At 48.2% G+C, this 23,784-nt stretch overlaps 1 protein-coding gene across 1 annotated transcript in view; it reads left to right on the top strand.

Annotated features, from left to right (window-relative positions):
• The window catches only part of RAB40C (RAB40C, member RAS oncogene family), a 48,221-nt gene that overhangs the window by 14,715 nt on the left and 9,722 nt on the right, over nt 1-23,784 (top strand). Inside the window, exons 3-4 of the mRNA XM_009327291.1 lie at nt 15,936-15,996; nt 18,207-18,267. Coding sequence (XP_009325566.1) covers nt 15,936-15,996; nt 18,207-18,267 — 122 coding nt within the window. The remainder of the gene's footprint in view (nt 1-15,935; nt 15,997-18,206; nt 18,268-23,784) is intronic.

Raw genomic sequence — 23,784 nt, 5'->3', positions numbered from 1 at the left:
CGTGTTTCTGAGCAGATGGCTTTGATTGGAAGGGGGATGGATTTTTTTTTTTTCTTCCCTGTCCTCAGCTTCTATTAAGAAAGCGATGAGAAGGAAGCCTTATGTCTGCACTCTGATCTCCTTTCAAAGAGCATGTGAAAGCTGAAGTGAAAGCATTGCCCTGCTGCGGGGATGGTGCTGTGACCAGCCTAAAGCAGTGAGCCCCGATGCCTTGGTTCGACCCCGTCCCTTAGCTGGGGCTTAGTGCCTTTATTTGAGGACCATCCTTAGGTGCTCTGTTACCCCACTGCTACCCAAAGACCCAAGGAAACGTTAGGAAAAAGGCAACTTAAGTGCTCAATTGCAATAGCTGCCGACAGGTTTTATGGTTCAGATAAAAACTGGATCTTTCCCAAGAGCTCTTCCCCCGTAGCAGAAGTGCAAGGAACTCAGCTTCGGGCAGGGGCGGTGAGCCCACCGCAGCTCGGTGTCTGTTCAAGGAGCAAGGTCTGGGGCAGTGCAGCTTCTTGCCCTTTCCCTGGCCGGGAGGGCAGGGAGAGGCAGCGTTAACAAAGAGCGGCTGAAGACACTGCTCAGCCCTAGGAGGTGGTCAGGCCCCTCCCAGCCGGTGCTGCTTGCCTGGGGACCTCACCACTGCTGTTTAATTACCAGGTTGTTTATTTGAGTGACCCACATCTTTGGATGTCTTTTCCCTCTGGTTGTTCTTGTGCAGCTGTCTAAATTTGTAGGTCCCTAAGCTATCCCTTTCAAGTCTTTCTCTACAGCAGTTACTCTCTCGGTATGTCCTGTGACCCCTCAGGTGCGTCCAGAAACATCACCTGTAAAACTGCTCTGCTTTGCTTCGTAGCAGTCTTCAAGTTAGTCGCTTGCCAGCCAGATCGTCTGTACCACAACCAGCGTACGCAGGGATGGCGGAAAGGGGACGCCTTGTCTCGTCTTCCTCGCCGCCAAGGAGGGCGTGCAAGGGGATGCTTCTCGATGCTTCTGCTCCTTGCCTGTTGAGTTTCCAAGGCTGATGGGGGAGGTGGTCTCTTGCTTCTCGTCTGCAGCCTCTCTGTTTGCTGCCGTGTTTGGCTGGAGGTCCTGCTGCGCTGCTGCAATTTGCCATCGCTGGTTCGGCCGAGCAGTTCTGCTTTAAACTTCTGCAGCTTCTGTAAGGACAGGACCTCTGTAAATACCCGACAGCCTCTAACCTTCCCTTCTTGAGCATACAAGAAACAGTTGCTGGGTGTACCTGTGTTCGGTAAAACCTCGGGGGGAGCAGCACTGATGTGGTGGCACCTTCTGAGCATAGACACGAGAGCCACAGATGTTCAGCACAGCCTTGAGATTGCAGCTGAGTGCTCATCCCGGCATTGCTGCAGTGTGTCAGGGCTCTCTTTGGCATCGGTGGGGAGGGAAACGCTGATCCTGGTGCTGCTTTGCTGCTGCCGCCTCCTCCTCCCTGCCGGTCCCTGTGCTGCCGGGTGTGTTCCTGCTGTCTGCCGGAGCAGCGTTGTCCCTGTCGGTGGTAGACACGAGCTGTCCGGCTGGGCTGGCCTGCTGTTTCAGAGGCTACACGCCAGTGGAAACTGGTGTTTATTTTCTGGCATGACTGTATTAATTGGAATAATGTTTTATTTTGAGGTTTTAGCACTCTGATGCGAGGGAGATTGAGGCAAAATGTTCTAAGTGCAGCCTTGCCATCACGTCCCTGTAGTGACTGCAGAATTGATCTGCAGGGAATGCTTCAGCTGGACCACACTGGTCGTGCTGCTAGAAATCTCTTTCGATGGCTTGCAGAGTGGAGAGTGGTTGTTGCAGCAAGTCCGCGTGTCTGCCAGCACTTGCATCAGCATACTTCAGGGATGCTCACTTCCCTGTCATCAGGGATGCAAAACTGATCTCATCAGAGCAGGCTTTGGCTGAGAAACAACTCCAGCATCTCTTATTTCTCCATTGTTTACTCCTTTGTGTGAAAAACTTTTCCAAACGTACAGTGTTGTACCTCCATCTCTGCTTGATGTGGGACTAACTAGCTGTGGCTTAAACTTAAAACCCAAAACAAAGCAAACAAACAAACCCCATTAAACCAAAAAACAACCCCCAAACTGAGTGCCTAGCAGGTTTTGATGTCTTCAGCTCTCTCTCAAGTCAGGATTAATGCACAGCACTGTAGGAGGGTTGTTTCAGGAGGGTTGTGTTTTTGTTGTGTTTTTATAAAGCTGGGGGGTTATTCTACAAAGTTCTTGATGGCACTGGGCAGTTCTCGCCACCTCTAATCCCCTGTATTTTTACATGGCTGTTAATATGTTTCTGACCCCTAAATGCATAAAGGTGATATGACTGAGCAGTATAAATCTGAAATGGGTGGAATTTTCTTCTAATAACTGGGATTAAAAGTTTCTCTGTATTTTTTATTTTTAAAAAGCGAGTGGGTTTTGTGCTATCCAGCTCCCGCGATGGCATTGTCCACTTCTCTTGGTGCGTGGGGTTTTCTCTTTGGTTGTTTCGGTATATAAGCCGCGCAGGAAAGCCCATGGAAAATGTCTCCTCCTCCTCTGCCCCGTCTCCTTCAGCTCTTGTTTCCAGCTGTTCCCTGGCATGTTTTCCTCCGGGGGCTTCCCTCTCTCAGAAGTGCAGAGCATCTTTCCCTTGCACTTGCAAATAGCTACGCTCCAAGCTTAGGTTTTGGAGCTGAGGTTTTATAACCCTGCTTTTTATCTCATTTTCTTTCCCTTTACCCCTCACCTTCCTCTGGCAGCCCAGGCTCGGCACGGAACGAGCAGCGATACAGAAGCATTATGTCATACTGGTTTCTATTTGATTGCAGGCAGAGGATGAGGAAGGAAGCTCTGATGTGAAAACCTCCAGCCCCTTTTTGCTAAACGGTTTGCTGTGGGTTGGCACTCACCTGAAAGAAAATTTCCCTGGGGCGCAGAGGATCGTGGCTCAGGGCTCAGACCTCCATTGAAGAGGTCTGTTTGTTTCTGCAAAAGTTGTAGTAATAGTAAGGTTGCAACATGAGCTCAGAGACTGTTTGTTCCTATAGGGCTTCTATTTGCCGAGAGCATTTTTACGTAGCCATAGCTTTTTATATTTTTTTTCCTCTTTTCCAGCTCCTCTCTGTCTCATTTCCATCACCCCATTGGGAAACTAGATAATATTATATCACTTTAAAACTTTGACACCTGTTCTGTAAATATAACCCCTGAGGTGATTGATGTCCTGTGTGTGCTGCGCAGTGCTGCGGGCATTTCAACATCAGGCATTGAATTTGGACAAAAATCCTCACGCTATTCAAACAAAATATTTGCTGTTTAAACCATCAGTGGTTAAGGAGGAGGCGGGCAGAAGGGGACACTGAAAGGCTGTATTTAACTGGCAGTTTAATAGAAGGTGCTGTGCATCATTGGAATAATCTCCTTTTAAAGAAAATGTGGATTTTTATTTATTTATTTATTTATTTTTAGAGATGTCATTTTAACTTATTTTCCAGCCCAGCTTCTGAGTTCCCTGGCCTGTTCGGGGGTTTTATTGTACCACTTTCCTGTCTTTGCAAATGATTGCTCTCTGCACACACACCCAGTCATGTACATAGAAATCACCCTGTCTTCTGTTTGCTTCTGTACCGGTTTTAATAGCAACAGGCTGTTAAATTTTGCCTGTGGTTCTGGAGGCCGAGTGGACAGGCAACCTAACTAGATGAAAGCAAACAAACAAAAAACCTCAAAAAACCCCACCCCGCTATTTTGCCTGTGCTGTTTACTTAATCTTAAATCATCTCTTGTCCTGAGAGCTGTTTTTTCTTATGCTGAGAATCTGCTTAAGTAACTTGATGGTAAAATCCCTCCAGGAAACAGCGCGCAGGTCTGTGCTACGGCACAAGGAGATGAAACTCTGTGGGGTTGATCTTACCTAACCCGAGAGCCTTGTCTGTGCTGCTGGCCGTGCTAGCAAACATATGTTTACCGTGAAATGCCTCCTTAGGTTGAGACACGCTTGTGTTCTTGTAGGTGTCATCTGTATTACAAGGTTAAAATTCAATATTGTTTTCCTATTTTTAAAAATGCAAAATGCTGGCTTTCTCCTGGTAGCAGCAAAAGTCGTGCTTCGGAGTTGCAGCCAGGGTAGCTGGGGTGAGATCTTTGTTCTGCAACAGCTGTAGGTCAGGAGGAGGAGAGGACCTGGGAGGCTCCAGTTTGGGCTGAGAGCGGAGGGTTTGAAAACGTGATTTGGGGCTGTTGAGAGCTGCTGTGGAGCCGCTGCGATGTGGCACGCTTCGTGCAGGTGTGTAGAGGGGTGCTCGCTCTGCTAGCAGGGCCAGCCGATCCTTTAAGGGCAAGGAGGGACTGTTGAGTGTACGCGACGATGTATTGTAGGTCAAGTCCCTGGAGACTTGTTATCGCTGGAAACAGCACACTGAAATGTGAAACCAATGTTAGCAGGCGTCCTGGTGCTTCCAGCGTGGAGCAGTCCTTTTCCGGCACGGGGCTGGTGGTTGGTGCAGCGAGACCAAATTTGAGAGCCAGTGAAATTCATGGTGAGTGGTCTCTCTGTAGCTGCTCCGGGAGCTCTGTGAGTGCGTGTGCTCGGCAGGCATGCGGTGCTTAACCCGTCTACGCCCAGCTGAAATGCTGTAGCCTTCTTTCTGGGCGTTTGGGTGTACAGCGTCAGTCTGGAGACGGCTGCGTCATTGCTGGCCGCCCCTGTTGCGGTGTTGCAATGTGACCCTTTAAATGGCAAAAGCTGGAGATGCCAACTGGCGTTGGGCAGCGGGGTGTGGATGGCAGGAGGGACTGCGGACGCGTGTCCCGCCGATTGGAAACTGCCGCCGTGTGCGTCCGGATCCGTGTGCGGGATCCCCGAGCGGGTGTGCAGCCGTACGTGTGAGCCCAGCACCTCGTGCACGGTGGCATGCGCGTCAGCCTGGCGGTGATGCCACGAAGGTCTGGTGTTGTAGAGCAGCATTTCCCATGTATTAACGTGCACAGTGTTGAGAGGTGTAAATGTGGAAAGTGAACCTCTTCAGTAGCCTGCTATTGAAGGTATTTTGGACAAATACTTAGATTTTTTTGAGTGTTGTGGGTTTTTTTTTTGTCTCCAAGCATATCTTGGTGTTTGTATGGTAATCCAGCAACAATGAAGATTGTTATGGTGCCCTCTGATTTTCCTCATAGGCTGTCTTTGTTTCTGTGTGCAGCTGTATAGTTTTTATGGAGATCTGAACTGCGAAGCATGAAGAAACTCTTTTGTTTGTTGTTGCTTCTGTACATAAAATCGTTCTTGATTTTCTTCTAAAGCACAAATCCACTTAACATCCCCAATTCTGGACTGACTTTTGACTGTTTCTGTGGCTTCCCGGGTGTCTGCTGAAATTGTTTGAGCTTTAGGAACAGATTTACTTCTGGCTCCAAATGCCGTTTTCGGATGCAGTTGTCATCCTTAAATGAGCCCAGAACAGAGTTTCTCTGTGCGAGGACCACGTAGCTGCTGAAACGCTGCTGGGCTGTGGAGCAGGCAGGGAGAAGTGAAGTCTTCTGCAAATCTGGGCTTCCTAGAGGTCTCGGAATAAGTGTTTTGCTTTTGGCTGGTTATAAAACCAAACAAGCAATTATTTGTCCGAGATCCCCACCTACGAGCCCTCAGCTGTAGATGACAATGCCCGGGAACAAACTCTGACACGAGCAGCCTTCTTGTGAAAGGCTTCCAGTCTAAATCAAAAGCACTCTCAGTTGAAATGAGATGGATGCGAGTGGAAAACAGAGTACGTTTTCGGGAGAAAGTCCACAAATTTGGGTAACTTCAAATAATTGAAAGGTGTTTGTTCTCTCTCTGTTTCTGCATGTGTCTTTGTACGAGGTGCTTGGCAGCTTGTTGGATGTATCGCGCAGAGCTGCCAAGCGCCGCAGCAGCTCCCTTGAGTTGGCCGGAGCTTGCGTGATGTGCTGAGCTTCGTGCGGGGACGTGGGCTCCTGGCTGTGCGCGTGGGGCTGAACTCCTCGGCTCAAAACAGCTCGTCAAACTCATCTGCTGCACAGTTAAACAATCAGAAGCTCCTCGTTACCCCCCAGTGAGTTGTGCAGCAAGAGTGGATTCTGTATTTGCTGCTGGGAGCAGGCGATGACGAAGGCTTGAGCAGATGGCTTCCGTCTACCCCTGTCCCCCAGCCAGCACCATGCAGGAGCAGCACTGGTCTCCTGCGTGCCCGGTGGGAACTGAGACCTCTTGATCCTGTTCCCAAGGCGGCTGCTTAGCTACAGTGCAGGACAGGAGTGCAGCATCTGTGTAGAAGCAAATGCTTTCTGACCCTCAGCTCCAGCTCTGCAGGCACGAGCTGGGGGTGTTTTGCAGTGATGCTGTTGGGGAACTTTTATCACCCTGCTTAAAACAAAGAAGTAATACTGCCAAGGTAAATGCTAACAGCAAAAGACACAGACCTGGGGTGAATCCACCTTTGTTTTAAAGCATAAGTTTTGTTGTCCCCTGTTGTTGGAGATAATTTGTTGTTTGTCTATCTAAAGAGTAGGTAATTGAATGCATGACTCAAACTGATGAGCTCATGTGTTGTTTGGAAGGGATTTTTTCTGCGGCTCACAGCTCTGAGCTGACTAGCTAAATTGCTGCTGTTAATGTGCTGTTGTACACACTTTTTAAGGTCAGATGACTTCATCAGTTGTTATTTGAATAGCTTGAATTCACTTTTTTCATCAGCTAGTGTTTATGTGCTCATACCACATTTTTGCTGAATGATTTAGTATCACTTACAGATGATGGAGAAAATAACTACTCTAAGTTAATAGTAGGAGCTGCAGTGGAAGGTAATGTCCTGGTAGTATCCTCTACGTACAGATGCTACTGCCTGTCCTTTAAATTACTTGAGTCAGAGGATCTAGATACCTGCATCTTTGGTGCACGCGTTACTTGGGTGCTGGCCCCAGCAGCTGCCTTCTGCCGAGGAGCAGGTTTTGGTGTTGGACTAATACATTCAGGTGTTGCACACTGCAGTGCAAAACCTGTTTGCTTTGAACGTGCATTCAACAGCTGGCAACGCCTGGCCTGCTGGCATTTCTGTACCCATCTGCCTCGCTGACTAGAAATGAAACAAGTCTTTCTGTATCGACTTCTGCTCACAAGCGAACAATTCTGATATGAGTCTTCAGCCCTGGCTGCTCTTTTACTCATAGGCTGGTGAAGGCACAAAAAAACCCCAAACCCAGAACCCGAAAAACCCCCAAATAAGGCATTTTGAACTACGCTCATAATGCATCCTAGCTTCGTATTCTGCTTCTTGGAGCAACTTGGCTGCTGGACTCAGTTGCTGCTGTAGGTTGAACAGCTCGCTAGAAACTCTTCTTAAATGAAAAAGTGCAGGGTGTGGGATGCAATAAGAGGAAATGTGTGAACATGGTGACGGGGGCTCTGTGTGTGTGTTTTGGGGGTGTGTGTGGATAATAACTGCTGTCTTCTTGTGGAATACAGTTGTGCTGCAGGAAAATGAATCCCAGGAGGCCAGTGCCCACTCTGGTTTGAGCAAAGAGTCTGTGGAGAAGCTGGTGAGTTTGTACGGTGCTGTCTGTGTCGCAGGAATGTGCTATGAAACTTCTGGAGTAGCTCTGTCCCTCTTGGCCTGACCTGGCTCCCGGTACACCCCCAAAGCCGGGCACTGGAGAGGGATGCTGCTGGGAATGCTGCTTGTGGATGACACCCCGCGGGTGGGGGGTTATTTCACTCTGAAATAACCTAACGGGGAGGGTCTCTGTTCAGACGGTGGTGTTAGCTGCTGTCCAAATTCCAGCTGTCAGCCCCACGAGTGAATGCGGTTCGGTTATGGGGGTGGTAGTGGTCTGTGGGGTTTTGCCTTGGTTTTGGGGTCGGGTTTTTAGCATGCCGAGGCTTGGAAGTGGGAATGATGCTCTTATTCTGGAGCTGGTCTGCTGTCATGTCCCAACACAGACCTGGAGCTACTGCACCCATCTTTTGGCCTCAATTTTGTGACCTCCCATCACTTCTCTTCCCTCGTTTGTTCTCTTGGGCTTGTTGATGAGGATGGGACTGGCTGGATGTCGCTGCTTCTGCCCTTTCTCTGCACTCAGCAGGGACGGGGGCATCCCTCCTAATTTGTTTTGGGGGAAACCAAGTGGCACGCTATCCCAGATGTCAGGTGCGGCGGGGTGTTGCTGCTCCATTGGGAGTGATTATTGCTTTTTCATCGTTAACTTGACCCTATGAAAACATTGGCCGTGGTCAGTTTGCCGGCCGCTCTCCCCGCATGCATGGCACGCCGCGGTCGCTCCGGCTTTCTGAAGGAGCCAGGCAGCCTTGCTTGGTGCCCACGCACACAGGGGTGAGGCTTTCCATTTTAAAACCCAGCTGCAAGAGTCATGGCTGAGAAAGGTCTAGTTACCATCTGTGACACCCAGGGACTTGGTAGAATAAACAGTCGTCTTTGGACACTGCTCAATTATTGCTGGCATTTGGGATAAATTAATTTCTGCGGTAATGGCTTTAGGGTGAACTTACCGGAGCACAGAAAGGCTCCAGTTACCAAGTCTGTTGTACAGTCGCTGCACTGGTTTTTGCACAGATTAATGGCTTGGTTGGTTTCTCCTCTTTTAATCCAGCTGGAAGGTTTGCACAAGCCCTTTGGAGGGAGAGGGAGGGACCTTTCAGCAGCTTGCGTTTTGCACACACATCTAAGACAGCTGCTAGCTTATGTGATTAAAAAAAACCTGCCTGCCTATCCCCAAAGGTGTGCCGAGGGACGGTGGCAGGTTGGGGAGCCCAAGCGATACCCAGCCGGGCTCTGCCAGCCCTGCAGGAGCGTCTCGGAGGAGGGGACACCCTGCCCAGACCCCTCCCGGGGCCGTCCCGGGGAGCCTGGCCTGGCTGCCCATGAGCGGTTGTCTGGCCGGTAAGGGACTGCCAGGGAGGGGACAGGGCTCATGTGTGTAGTTTACATCTTCCCAAAAATTCCCAGTTGGTTATGGTGTTCTTGCTGGCATCCAGAGCATTGTCTGTACTGGTGATAAAGGTTTTAAACTAAATTTACCTGTCTCTGCTTAGCCGCAGCTCTTGGAGTCCTTGCTGTTAAGAAGCTTTATTGGAGACTCATTCTTAACTTTTTCCTTTTGCAGAAGGGAAGGAAAAAATTACTTATATCCCATTGACCCACTCTAAAGCATTTCTTGGTGTTTATCTACTTTTAAATGAATGTTTTCACTGCCGCAAGACCAGCTGCACACTGGATGATTACGGCTTCTTATCCTTCCTTGTGTATTAAGTAAGGATTTCCACGACACTTGGGTTACAAATTCATTGCGGTTTGCCTGTAAAGTCCGCCACGCTGATTGGGAGGTATTCTCAGTGCTGCCCCAGGAGAAACAGGGTTTGCTCGATACTCTTGATGGTGTTTGCCTGTTTTATAATCATGGCATGTCTTTAAATTTTTCAGTTATTAATTTGCCAGTTGCTCACAGAGACCTACATCACTTTTTCCTGAGGATCCTCTTGAAGACGATGCAGCATGACCAGCCCTTCATAGCTGGCTGCTCGAGTTCACTGTGATATTGCAGCAAGTTAAATATTTGATGTGTATTCTCTTTTTTTAATTCCAGCCCTGCGCTCTTCCCTCCTCCCAGCAGTCACTGGTCAGTGTGGCATTAGACCTGCAAATTTTTAAGACCACCTTTTAAGAAGTCCTAGGCCTTTTTCTGGACTTGGCGGAGTTGATGACCTGTAGGAAAACGGAAGCGTCTGGGGGGTGCTTTGGGGGAAAATCCAGCATTTTCAGTTAGACAATTGCGGCGTGATGGCTTTGGCTGTACTAATGACAGTCACAAATGAAAGTGACCGTCACCGGGCTTGCTGGGTGAGGCACTGCGGTGGCACGACGAGTGTTTCTGGTGGCTTGTGAGCCAGTGTTAGAATTTCCCGGTAGGGCAGAGCGTTTCTCTAGAGGTGCCAACAGATCAGGCATATCTCGCTCATCAGTCTGCCTCTGAGGACTCAAATGCCATCATTATTAGGAGAGTTGCAGAATGGAGTCACTCTGGCTTAATTATGTCTATAGATGAAATAACAATCTGCCAAAAAGCAGCATTAGTCAGATAAGTAACAAAAGTCTACTCAATTTATCTTATTTTCTTATTTATATAATGCATTGAGTGAAGGATTGGCCTTGGCTCGTTGTCATTGTGCACCTCAAGTTTTGACTATTGACCTTATATATCACTTTGCAAATGGGTTGGTTGACTTCTTTTGAATTATAAATAAACTGAACCCAATTTAATTTAATTTAAAAAAAAAAAAAGAGAAAAGCTGAGGTGGCATTATACAGCGCATGTCTGTAAGCTGGGGGAACTGATTATATTTTTAATGAAGTTCAAATAATGTGCATTGGTTTTTGTTGTGGGTAGACTAACAGAAAGTGAGGTGGTGGATTCCGAGCTCCCACAAGCAGAAAACCTCATTTAAGAAATGAGGTGGCAAAAGCATCTTTGGCCAATCTGAGTCACGCAAACCGTAAATGACTTTAAGTGATAAGTAGAGTGTCCCTCGGAAGGGAAGCAAACTTGTCATAAAAATGTGTGAGTCTCACTTGAGTGCATTGATTTTTTTTTTTAATTATTATTTACTTAATTTTTTCCCCCTTTGGGAAGAGGTTTTTGAGTGTTACCTGGAATGTCTTCTGCCCCAGATGTGTGAATAAATTATGTTCTTCTCAAAGACACTGCGGATGCGAACCGGAGATGTTGCTGCCAGCCTGCTGCAGCCCAGCCTTCGAGGAAGGTCGCAGGAAAACTTGCTGATGGCTTGCTTTAATGTGGGGCGAGGCCCTTCGCCCCTCTGTCACGGGGCGAATCTCGGCTGTGCCTTTTTGATACTTGTATAGGCGCAGTGAAGCTGTCAGTTGGGGGTTGGATCGTTAGAGCATCTCTGGAGGAGGACACTAGATTTGGACCAATAACCTAAAATGCAGTATTGGCTCTAGCATCGCACTGAGGGCTGGAATCGCTCTCACCCCAGCACTAAGGGAGGATCGCCTTGGAAAGCTAAAGGAGGCAAAAGGCACGTGCTGCTCTTACTGCTGTAAGGTTTTGCTCAAATCTGCCGTTTTAAGGGGAGGCGACCCTTCTGGTCCCCCGCCCAGGTGTTAGGGCAGAGTCATCTTGAGAGTCTGCCACTGCAAAGTTGTCTCCTTTTCTCTGAGACAAAGACCTACACAAAGCCAAGAAGCTGCTGTGCTCACAGCAGTAAATATTTATAGAGCCTTGTTCACTCGAGCTATTTAAAGCAATTTTCCTGAAATATTAATCTGTTTAAAGGGAAAGCCCAAGAGTAGCATGAAATACATATCTCCCTTGTCTTTCTACCTTTTCCAGCGTGACTTCCAGTTCCGTGTATCTGCTTGCCTGCTGCCTCCTCCATTGTGTTTTCGGTGTGCTGCTGCTTGTGCAGATGCCGTGCAGGGGCTTGGCAGAGCGGAGGGACGCCTTTCTCTGAGCCGTGAATTCCCAAGGGGAAGGGGGACTGACAGCCCGATACAAAGTAGTATCAAGTGCTGGAAGCAAATTGTCATTTCTCTTGGAGGGGTTTTACTTTTGCTGGTCACATCAGGTGTAATCTTTCAGGTGAAAGTCTGTAAGTTTGAACTAAGCTAAGATTGGGTGCGGGTTTTTTTCAGGTCACACTGATGCGAAGTGTGCTGTGCTCTGCATGAGTAATTTGGAAGAGGTCAGAGTTTCCTATAACACATCCTGCCTATTCCCATGGGAAAATGGCTTGCTTTCTTAGGTTTTCCTTATACCAATTGGCAAAAGAAATAAAGGTTTGGAATTCCCTGGAGTGTTGCCCAGGAGTGTGAAACCCGGCTCTGCGAAGGGGAATTGGGTGTCTGACATCAGGCTTGGTGACAGCAGATTGCTTTGCAGAGCGCCCTGTGCCAGGTCAGCTCGCTGCTCGAGAAGTGGGGTTGAGATGGCGTCAGCCTAAGTAGGAGTCTAAAGCAGGACTGGAAAAATAGCAGAGGAGTCGGCCTGAATGCTAAATTAGAGAGAACAGCCCAGACTTGTTTTCCAAGACTCATTCATTTTGTTGCATCATGCTAGATATTGGTCAAGAAAGAGATCGGTTGATATAAAATAAGCTTTAAACAAGACTGTTTTCTTTTCCCCCGGTGCTGCGTGCCCCGAGGGCCAGGCAGGGTTGCGGAGGCAGCTGCTGGTGGCGAGTCGGCTGGCTTGCTGATGCTGCGTGTGCCGCAGGAGCATTGCGTGGGGTTTGTAGCAGCGCATCCCTTCTGGGGGATCAAAGCATGTTCTGGTGGAGAATAAATGTCAGTCTCGAAATGAGCTGTACTTGGTTGCGAGCAGAGGTGATGCTCAGGTGGGGGAAACCCTGTCAACTACAGAAGTTAAATTTTAAAAACTTCCCTTAACTTACTGGCGTCTGAGCTGCCTGAAATGCGAAGGCAGAGGGGCAGCCCTGGAGCAGCACGGCCAGGGCACGCTCTGCCAGCGGCTGTCACGCTGCTGGCGTCGAGGGGCTGCTGCGGCCGGCGGGGCTGTGGCCCTCTGTCCCCAGGTCCCTGGGACGAGGGGGAAGCCAAGGCTGAGCTTGAGCTGTAGGCTGAGCCTAGGAAAGTGAGCTGGGCTGCTCGGCTTCCTTGTCCGCTGTAAATGGGGGGAGTACGTATTGGGCTACAGCTCGGGAAACTGCTGTGTGGTACTGGGACTAAAATAGTAAGGTGCCAGCTGTGAGGTGGCCAGTGCCAGCTGTGAGGTGGCCAGCACCAGCGTTAGCTGCTGTGGCGAGTCCCGCGATTTTAAGGGCGTTTGTGATTGATGCAAGTTTTCTAGCCTCAGCGAGCCGTGGCTGTCCTGCACAGCCATGGGAGAGCTGCGCTTGTGAGCGGCATCCTGCCCCGAGTACTAATCAGCTTAAAAAAAAAAAAGACAAAAAAAAAAAAGATGTTGCGTGCAAGCTTTAAAGGGAGTCCGTTTGAGCTGTCCTGATGCACTGTGTATGGAAGAGGGAAGCTGACATTTTCTCCGGAATGTTGCAGTTGCGTGGTTTTTGTCCTTATCAGTGAGCTTGTAGGTAGAGTTTTTGCTCAAAAACCTTTTGTAAATTTAGCCCCTAGTCCTAATTTGGATGTATGCAAGTTTAAAAAGTGCATCGCTTTCCTCCAACCCGTATTACCAGATACTGCTTAAATGCTGACGGTAGCCTAGAATAAAAAGTCAAGACAGCTTTGCTTTTAACTCAAGTGTATGTGAACTCCTCAGGCCGGTTTCATGGCAGTACCGCAGGTGTGTGGTCCCCAGAAAGGCCTTCACCTCCAGCACTCTGATGCCAAGGAGAGAAGTTCTGCGCAAAGGCACGGACGGCCCTGAGGCCAGGCAGCGAAACCAGTTGACCGGCAGCTGTCTGGAAATGTGGAGAGAGAGATTTGGTACTTTCATTTCTCGGTGATCTTTGCCTTCGGCGTTTGACGTCAAGTGTGGCGGGCGGCAGGTGCCTGGAGAGTCTGCCGGAACCGCTCCATCGTGGTGAGCTCTGTTAATTTCCCGCACAAGCGATGGGCTGCCATCCCCGCCTGTCCCCTGGGAAGGGATATCTGCAGGGGCAGGTACAACCATGCACCTCATGCTTCCTCCCTCCATCTCGCATGCCTTCTCTTCTGAGCATAGACATCGCTGTGAAGGACGTGAAGAACTTCTACTTTGCCTGTTTATTTTCCCTGAGCATCTTTGGTGCGAGGAGCAGTTGCAGCAGGAGCTCAGGAAGTTTTCCAGTGCTGTTTTCTGGTGGTTGCCCACTTCGGTCATAACCATCTTGTTCTGCCCAAAGGCCGGCGTTGCTCTGATTTCAAGTATGTGGTGTAGTTTCAGATGGGCATGGAGGGAACGGGTATTAAAAGCATTGCTCTGGTGACGGAGTCATGTATATTTGTGACAGGGAACGCATGTTCCCTCTGTTGGGGGTGTAGGCTGGGCAGTTCCTGAGCGTGGAGCCTAACAAGGACATTTCTGGGTTTGTGTGTTTGGCGTTTCCATTAATGAGTTTTCTTCTCTTTCCAGTCCAGCTGAACCTCTCTCACTTTTAAGAGCTGATAGTCGGGCAGCTTGTTTCACCCCATGGCGGCATTTTTGGAAGCGTGTGGCCTCTGTGCCCCGAAAAGGATGTCGTTATTCCCCTCCTTGGTGCTTGCACACAACTGCTCCATCCATGCGCCTGGGCTGCTGGCACAGAGGATGCTGAGGACTTTCTGCTTGCAGGGAGCTCTTCTGCCTAACGAGAAATGGGGCAGTTCTGCGTGGAGCAGAGTCTCTGGGGATTTTGCATCTGAAACAGGGCAGTGGGCTTAATTAGCCCCTTCCCTAAGGGCCCGTCAGCCTGTGCCAGGGGATGGTCCTGGTTCAGGAACCCAGGGGGGGAGATGTTTGGATGCTCCCTCCCGGTTGCGGAGCAGGCTTGCTCCCACTACTGCTCGCCATCCCTGGGGACGAGGGAGATTTATATCCGCCTGAAAATAAATACAGATCATTCACTTGGCTCTGGAGGAAGATAAAATGTAAACTGCCTATTTTCTGTGATAAAGCACTGGAAATAGTTGGAATTTAAGATAATTATCTTTATTGCTTTTTATAGCACCCTGTGAAGGCTGAAATCTAATTTGTTTTTCACTAACAGGGAGCTCCTGCTGATGACTTAGAAAAATCCATTTGCTTTATTGGCAAACTTGTCTGTTTGGTTATCGGGGCAGTATTCTCCTTGCAGGAAAAGGGAAATACAGGTCGTAACACAATGGTGGGTGTTTAATATGGATTCAAAGTTTGATATCTATTGGCAAGAGGAAAAACTAAAGTTGATCTAATCGGAATGAAGCAACTCTGCTTTATTAAAGACGATTGTAAATTAGTTTATGCTTTAGTGGGTGTGCAGTAATGGTGCACGGTGCTTTGTTTAAGCAACTTCAATACTCTCGAAGCTTATTAACCGGAGCTTGCGGAGAAGCTGCTTTTCCTGGGCACCTGGTGCCCCTTGGCTGTTCCCAAGCCCAGGCTTTGGGGAAGGAGGTGGGAGGTGCGGCGTGCCTCTTCCCTCCTGTGCCTGGGGCCATGGCGAGCAGCGTGTTCGGCTTGGTTTGGACGTGCTGCTTGCAAGTGGAGTTGCCCCTCTTCTAAACTCCTTCTCTGCCTGAATGTGAGAAACAGGCTCCCAGTTTTTAACAAACTCTTTGTGTATCTGAAGATGCTGGGCACCCCTCGTGCGAATGAGTTGCTGGTCAGCACAGCCTGGTGGTGTGGTTTTGAGGGTCTTCTGCTGCTCTGGTACTATGGCTCTATGAAAAGCAGTTGTCTGTGCTGCGCTCTCAGCTGTTGGTAAAGGGGGAGTGCTTTCTGCCTTATCTGACCCTGTATGATACTACGCACCCTGAGAGCTGCTCGGAAGAAGAAACAGCCTTTCAGTATCACGCGCCTCCCAAAATGTCCTTTGAATGTTTCGGGCAGTGATGTTTGTTGAGAGGTGATGGGTCTGCAGGCTGACTTAGCAGAGATGCTTCTAAATTGTTCGTCTCTCTGGCACACCCCCCAAAAGTCTGTAACTTAATGCTGTCACTTGGGATAATGCTACAGACCACTGAATCTCCTACAGCTTGAGTCCTAACAGCTTTTATCCAACCATGGAGAAGTAAGAAGCAATCTAGGGGTTAACTATATTTTTAGGGAGGAGGGAGAGAGCTCCGCAAGAGTGGGGTTTGCCTTGAAGCAGAGGTCTGTTTCTAACAAGTCTCTGTAGCCCTCCACAAACACGCAATACAGCAAGGGGGAGAAAACATCACGTTCTGTAAAGGTGAAGTGATAGATCTGGGTGGGCAGAGCAGATTTCTTGTCTGTCTCTGAAGACCTGCTCGGTGTTTGCTCAGCTTTTTATTGTTTCCCTTTCAGGAATTGACTACAAGACCACTACCATCTTGTTGGACGGCAGAAGGGTCAAGCTGGAACTCTGGTGAGTGTTTGTGAGTCGCTTTGGCTGCGAGCGCAGGACCGGTGACAGGGGCGGTAGTGCTGCTGGTGGGATGCTGTACCGAGCTGTGGAGAGTGCAGAGCATCCCCAGGCGTGCAGTGAGGCTTGAGTTCTTACCAGTGAGTTATTCTGGCAAACCAGCCCCCTTTCTGTTAATGGAGTAGCACAAACAGCATGCTGTTCTTTGCTGGAATAGTCCGATTTCAGTCTTTCTCCATCATACCCGACTGTGTTCCCATACAGCTCTCAATCACTGAGGGAACAGTATTATTTTGGAAGTAATACTGGATTTTCCTGAAATCCTAGGAAGAGAAATACAGTCGAGAGAATAGGCAAGGAGGAGAAAAAAATGGGTGAAGCTCTTAGCCCCTACAGAAGCTGGATATTTCTCAATGACTTGAGCAGAAAATTACAACAAGAGCAGTGAACAGACCTCACAGTTAGCGTCAGAGTATGGTAAGCCCCTGGAGAGCAGGACTTACTGGAGTGACCTGACACTGGGATGGAGACGGGAGAACGCTGCATGGGAGGGGTGACCCCTGCCTTATCTGTCAGCACTGGAGGGAGACCTGGAGTCCTTCTGGCTGAGCTTTGTCTGAGGTTTAACCTGCTGAGAAGCTGCCACAGCAATCCCCGAGATGAAAGGGGAAGGACAGGTAGCCTGCCCCTATTCTAGGTTTCACCCAGATCTAGTAGGGAATGACACGGGCCCTAAAACATGAAGTTAAATAGCCCCTTTACCAACGCTTGTATCAGGTAACAGGAATGTTAGTAATCTGTGTGAATTGTTAAATAGGAATGAACGCCATGTTCTCAACCTCCAGCAGCGTATAGTTTCACGTTTTAATTATACCCCTGCTCTCTGAAGCTGAATGTCCTCATTTTTCTTCAAAAAAAAAAAACAAAATAAAACACAGAAGCAGCTAATTTGTCTCTTCTACCTTGTATGTTTATATGTGCTGCTTATATTCTTTTGTCTCTCTTGTAAGATGTCTGTTCTAACATTTCAGCCCCAAGTGTGTGGTTACTTGTTGCTTCCCTCCGGAAACCCTCTTCTTTTTATACTGTAATTCTTGAGCTGGAGAACCAGCACAGAACCTGAAAAGCTGGTAGCATCGGTTTATGATGCCTTAATGTAATCTTTTACCATTACTTTCCTCATACAACCCACTATTTGATTGCTGGGGGAGAAAGAGCACAGACTGTTAGGTTAACATCCATGACCAATAATATGAACCTTGAAAGCTTTAGATCTGAAAGAATGACTGTCCTGAACTTGAGGTCGCTGCCTTTTTCATATAGCTGGAGCAAATCTGGGGCTGAGGGATTCATCGGGCTTCTCAGTGGTCGTTAATGTGTCTTTTATGCTGGCCTAGTGAACAGATATGACAAACATAATAACATGTCTCTGATTACCCTGACACATTTCAGTATATACTGGTTAAATCAGTGTGCTGGGCTCTGGCTGACTGTCCCAGATGTTCCTGCAGGCACTGAGAGGTGCTGGTAATGTAGTCAAACTTATTTATACCATGTCAAGAGTTGCAGTCAGGACAAATGATAGTGACTGAATAGCCCCTTATTGTCACAGTGGGCTAGAAATGCTGTTCCTTAGTCCTGTTCCTGAGCTCTCTGTAGGGTATGATCAACCAGGTCTGCCAGAGATCTGGGTATAAAGATACTTCCTTTCATTTTTGGTTAAAACGTGTTTGGAAAAATAAGTGAAACTAGACAGTGGAAGACAATTCCTCCTATCTTGAGTGGTTACGTTCATTTTACAATAGGTTAGCTGTTCTCCATGACTAGGAGACGTCTGCGGTCTCACTCTCACTTTGAACTCCCGTGGACTGTGGGGAACTAGAGCGAAAATCCTTTGCCCAAGGGGGTAAAATGACTTACATCCTCGTACATCATAAGGTAGTGCTGAAGCTGAGTGGTTTTGGGTTGTACCTTCTCCATGTGAAGCACGATGACAGCGAGGACCTCTGGAGTGTGTCTGACTAATGAAAGGTGGTGATGCACCCACTGATTCTTCCCCAAAAACACCATGCAGAGCCGTTTGGGTACCATGCATGTTCTAAAGATCTGACAAGATCAACACAGATTTCCTTACTTATTTTAGGTCCAATAGGAGATGTGCAGTATGGGATTCAATTCTCCAAATTTTATAGCTGTAACTTTCCTTGTTGCAGGGACACATCAGGGCAAGGAAGATTTTGCACCATTTTCAGATCCTACTCTAGAGGAGCCCAGGTAAGTGCTGCTCGCAGTGCTTTGATGGGGCACACTTACTTTTCATTTGGGCTGAATACTTTCCAGGCATTACCTTTCATGCTGTAGTAAAGAGCTCTGAAGAGGAACACATCAAGCATGAACAGGATGGGATCTGTGTAAATGCCGAGAGGCGCTGCACGTCGTCTTGCTGCCTGCTATTCTGTTTTCATGAAATAATGGGAGGGAGGGGAGTGAATGACAGACTTTCCTAGACCGCTACAGAACAGGTCTGTTACAGACTATGTTCACTATTAGTTTCTAGAGGAGGGCTGAGAAGATGGGGTTATAGAGAACAAGGCAATTCTAGCTCTAGATCTGCCTTAGCTTTAATGTGGGAGCTCGTACTTTCTGAGGTTTGTCAAATTTGTTTAAATACGACACTGGCTTTCCCAATGGAGTTCTTCCAGTCTGTGTTGCCTTCAAGTCAGTTCCAAAAATAGGGTGGCTCCTACTTGCATGTTTGATGCAGACTTGAAACTAGAGCAGCTCAGTTGGATCGTAAAGTATGTTCCTTAAAACATGAGACAGAGCATTACGTTTCGAGTTTCTCCTTTGGGCCCTGCTCCAGAATAGCATCTAGATTCTGAACAGCAGAAAAATCTTGTGCTGCTCTGAAAAATTGCTGTTAGTTAACAGTGCTTTCTTACAGTTTTATACTCATCCTTTTAGTAATGTGACAGGGTCCCTGCAGGATAGTTCTTCCTAAGTTAAATGAACTATTGTGTTTTCCCTTTCGTTTCCAAATTGGAAAACTTTGGAGAAAATTCCTCCTCTCTTAGACACTAAGAGTCGGAAGCTATATATCAGCCTCCTGATATATATGTGCCAATATCCTGGCAGCTTCCCAGCCTTTGGGAAACTTTGCCACTTTTATTCAAGCTCTTACCCCTATTGCTCTTGGCTTTTTGCTCCTTGTAGGTGTAGACGTTTGCTTTGCTAACTGGCAAAATCCATCATGCTCTGTTTCTGTAAGACTTCCTGCAAATTCACTTGTGCTGTAGAGACAAGAGCGCTTCACCTGGGATGTGCTGCTGGTATCTCCTCCGGTGTCTCGTTTATTCTTGTTTGTGCACATCTCTGCTGTTGTGGGGTGGCTTTGAGGCAGCTCCTTTGAAGCAGAGGCCAATTTCCTGGTGCTTGCAGAAGTGCAAGGCAGGGAGCGTTGGAGCATGCCTTCTGCAGTGGAAGAGCACGGGATCTCCCATTCGCATGCTCGGTCCCATGTGTGAGTTTATCTTTAAGCTTACCTCTGCCCTTACTACATTTCAGAAAAATCTAGAGCTCCAATCCTAATATAACCTGTGGGCTTGAGACCATGTCACTTCCCTTACCAGTTATAAATGAACAGAATCGGTCAGTGTGGTTTTCTGATGACCACATAACTTGGCTTCAGTCAGTCTTTTGCTGAGATGCGCTGTGTCAGATGCCTGAATCAAACTGGGAATAGAAAGCGGCAGGCTTCCCAACTAATGTGTCCAGAAATATCATTTGAGATCTTTTACTCCGGTCTGCAGCATGACCTGCTTTTCCAAACGGCTGTACAGAAGACTTTCTCCCCTTCGTGTAGACCGTGAGCTCCTCAGAGCAAGTGCTGTGTCTCCACAGGGCTGCACCCAGCAGAGCCTGCACCCACATGCCAGAGCTCGTAGCTGCTGCCGCCATACAGCGAACTGGGGCAGACAGGAAAGGTGAAATAAGTAGTGATGGGAATACTTGAGTTGGATGGAGAGGCAGGTACACACCTGTCTAGAAACTGCCGTGGAGCTGTAAGGCACTTGCACGGTGCAGCCTTTGGGTTCCTGCAGCCTGTTCTCCCTAGACACTATGTTTGACACTGGATGCCATAAAGTGTCGTGTATCTGGCTGACCTTAAGTTTGAAATTGAAGATTGCTTTTATCTTCCTTTCTCAAAATGAAGTTCTTGACCTTCTTTGCTTTGGAGGCAACATCTTGCCCTTCTGCTGTCTTCATCAGTATTGCTTTAGGAACTCTCACCTGAACATCTGCAAGGCTTGCCTCATCCATCTTATCTGCTTACCCCTCCCAAGGAGTCTGTCTGAGAGATGTTCGCAATAAACCTCATCAGCCAGGCAGAGGGATCTTTAATGTGAATGCTTTATTGCCGAATGCTGGGGTACGGAGCTTACTTAGGCAGCAAGGTGTAGCTTACGCCTTTACCTCAAGCCTGTATTCTGCTTGTGCAACAAATCCCTTTTCCAAAGGATTGTTGTGATGCCTCAGTCCTGATCTGCCAAAACAGTCAACCTTCACCCTTAGAAACAACAAAACAGCCCTAAACAGCAAGCCTGCCCAGCAGGAGGAGGGGTAGTTCCCAAGGGAAATATCTCCACTGCCCTCTGAAAGTGTTCTTGAGACAAGCACAGTGAAAAGTGGGTGCCTCTTGAAGGCTGGTAGCTAGAGTCCTTGTGCACCAGGTGTACACCTTGTTCTCCAGGTGGCTTGGAGTAAAACTTAGATTGGTTTCAGCATCAGGCGATAGGCTCCCATGTGGCGATACAGCAATATTCCTGTATTAGCAGGAATACAGACATTGTCTCTCTTAAATAACTCACCGCATCTTTCAATGGAAGAGGAAAGCATCTTAATTTAAACTCTTAATGGTTAACCAAAGCAAGAGGACTGTTTGTTTTGAATAACAAATGCCTGTGTGACTGCAAGAATGGACTTCAACACCTCCAGTTATTTTCAGTATGCAGAAGCTAACTTGTTCTGGCACAGCCTTAGCATAAAGACAACTTAACCCAGCATGGTCTCGGGGGAAAAGAGATAAAATGCTCCCGAGTTCTCTTATTTCTTCAAGATGTATTTAATGCTGCGTGCTGTACTGACTTCTTTGCTTCAGCTGTCTGCTTTCCTTTCTTGGTATCATCAGACTTCAAGATTTCTGCTGTAGGAAGCCTGATGCAAATCCAGTTGGAGGCAAGAGAAACAGCTTTTTTTAACCTAACAAGCCAAAACTCCGGGAAGACTAAATACAGCAGAGAAGCGAGACACCAGGGTGGGAAAAGCTCTGTTTAAAGTGCAGGGTGATATTTGTACAAGAACAGCTTGGTATAAACTGGCCACGAGCACCTTCACACTGAAAATCAGCAGAAGGTTCTCACTGAGTAGAGGAGCGAGACTCTGAACTGAGCTTCCCGTAAGGAGCACGAGGGGAGCTTGAAGAATGAGTTTCCAAGGAGGACTTTGACAGGTTGGCTGTGAGAGGAGGCGGCTGGCCTCAGCAACCTGACAGCCCTTACATGGGTGACTGAGAACAGGGTGAGTCTATCTGAATAGCCAGTGCTTGAGAGAATACTTGGTATGAAAAGTGCCTTCAGGTAAGGGATGTACACCTGGCTTTCCCACACACACCTCATTGTTTCTCAAGTGTAGTGATAAGAATTGAATCTTCTGAAATAAACCCTGGAGAGGTTGCAAAGTGGAAAAACAGTCTCCGAATAGGAAGCAGACCTTCTCGGGAGTTTTCCTTTCCCCCACAGCACAGCCTCATGCTTTGCTCAGTCCGGACTTCAGGCTAGTCCCTCCCAGTGAAAGGACTCCCTGAGCACCTCAATGCCTTCCCCAATTTAGACTCCACACCGCTTGCCTGGGTACATAGCCATGTGGCTTTCATGTTTGGCAGGAACTCCTTCCTCTTGAAAACATCTAAAGTAAAATAGCTTCGTTGTCCTTGATGAGCTGGCTTCAGATGAGGACCAGTCCCTTCTTTCAGCCGAGGCGGACCAGCCACGTTTGCCTCAGGATTTGCTGTGAGGATCACAGATCTGTCTTGCCTTCCCTCCCTGCCCTGCCCAGCTGATCTGATCTCATTAGGGATGCAATGAGCTCTTTGGCTCAAGGTGGAGGCTTGTGGCATACTGGTGTGCCTGGGACCCCCCTCCTCTTCTCGCTTCCCTGAGGTTTGAGTTTCCCTTCTATCGCAGCTGCGATTTCATCATCCCTTCCCTCTTAGGGTCTGTTGGGCCTGCAGGTCCTGACCGCATCGCTTCAGAGTCTCGCTTTGGGGCAAAAGAGGAGCAATTGTGTCTGGGATAGCAGAGCGCTAGCCTCTAGGCACTGGTGGGGCAGGGAGAGTGTGCAGGCCACGTCATGGTGACTGCAGGGCCAGGGGAGGGGAGGGATGGAAACCCAGTAGTGTTGCGACCTGCAGAGCAAACTCGGGGAGTCTGGAGCTTGCTATGTTGCAGAAGGACTTTAATATTAATTGTCACAGTGTAGCATATGGTGAAAGGCATTTAGTGATGCTTAAAGGTCCTTCAGAAATCGTTCATTTTGCTCTTGGACTTCTGCTGTTTGACTTTTTCTGCTTGGCTTTAAGGTCTCAATCATACTGACGGCAGAGCTGGCACGCTGATCTCAACTGTTGGGTGCAGCTGTGGCTCTTCTGGCTGCTGTGAGCAAATGCAAGCTATTCCAAGAGTCATCACAGAGGGGAGAAAGAGGGTTGTGGTGGCGCTTTCTGATCTAGCAAGGAAGAAGCAGTGCTAGGATGATTCCTGATGTCCTCATGTGCCAGTGATTTAAACTGTTTCTGGAAATGTGGCTTGCCAACTCTTCGCAGTCAGTGTGATACAGAAGGTCCTTCATGAATAGTTTCAGACCGTCTACAGGAAGCCATAATCAACATTCAAAAATGCTCCTATCTTACAGCAAAGCTGCAGCCCTAACAGAATAATGAATATTGTTGAGTTCTGCTTAGGCAGGCGATTTGAGTAGCTGCTGTTTATCCTGTTGAGGGCTTCTTAGTATGCAGGAAGGTGATGGCTTTTTTGGCAGCTCAGCAGGCTCTGAGATGTAGGCTCTGCTCTACCTTATGGCTTTCTTGGTTGCTGCAAATACCTTACCTGCCTCGGGTCATTTTGATGGGGTTGTCCAGCTGCTGGAGGAGTCTGCCCTGCCTGCCAAAATGGTTTTCAAAAGCTCAGTGATAAATAAACCCCCCAGCGTGGTATGCTGTTGGGAAATGGTTTGGCAGCAGGATGTAATTGCCCATGAGCCAAGGTCTGAGGTGCCAGCTGGAAAGCCATGACCAAACGTAGCTCCGAAAGAGCAGGCAGGAGAGACAAAATGTTCTGGTTGCCATCAGCATTGGATCTTTGTTTATGGTTTACTTTGTCCTGTGGGCCAGAGAAATCCAGTCGGGGGAGGTCTTCCAGGCTTCTTCAGCAACAGCTTTTTTCCGTCAGTGGAGAATAGCAGTGCGTGACGCTTTCCTGGCCGCCCTGTCATCTGCCTGCACTGAGCTGAAGTCTTTGGCAGTCGTGCGAGCGCTTGCTTCCCCCGGCCGTGTTCGTGCGTGCTTGTGCGAGTGGCTGGAGATCCAGCTCCTAAAGCATCTGAGAAGCCTTTTTGGAGAAGTCTGCTTTGCACTAATGGGTGAGCATGCTGCTTCTCTCTCACCTTTAAAAGCTTATTGCTTATAAGCCTAGTCTAAACCTGCGGCAAGCAGACAGGGATGATACGTTTGGGTTG

Source organism: Pygoscelis adeliae, unplaced genomic scaffold (assembly GCF_000699105.1).
Source record: "Pygoscelis adeliae isolate BGI_AS28 unplaced genomic scaffold, ASM69910v1 Scaffold461, whole genome shotgun sequence".
Taxonomy (NCBI): Eukaryota; Metazoa; Chordata; class Aves; order Sphenisciformes; family Spheniscidae; genus Pygoscelis; species Pygoscelis adeliae.
The sequence above is the reverse complement of the archived record's forward strand: the minus strand, read 5'-3'. Positions and strand labels throughout refer to the sequence as shown.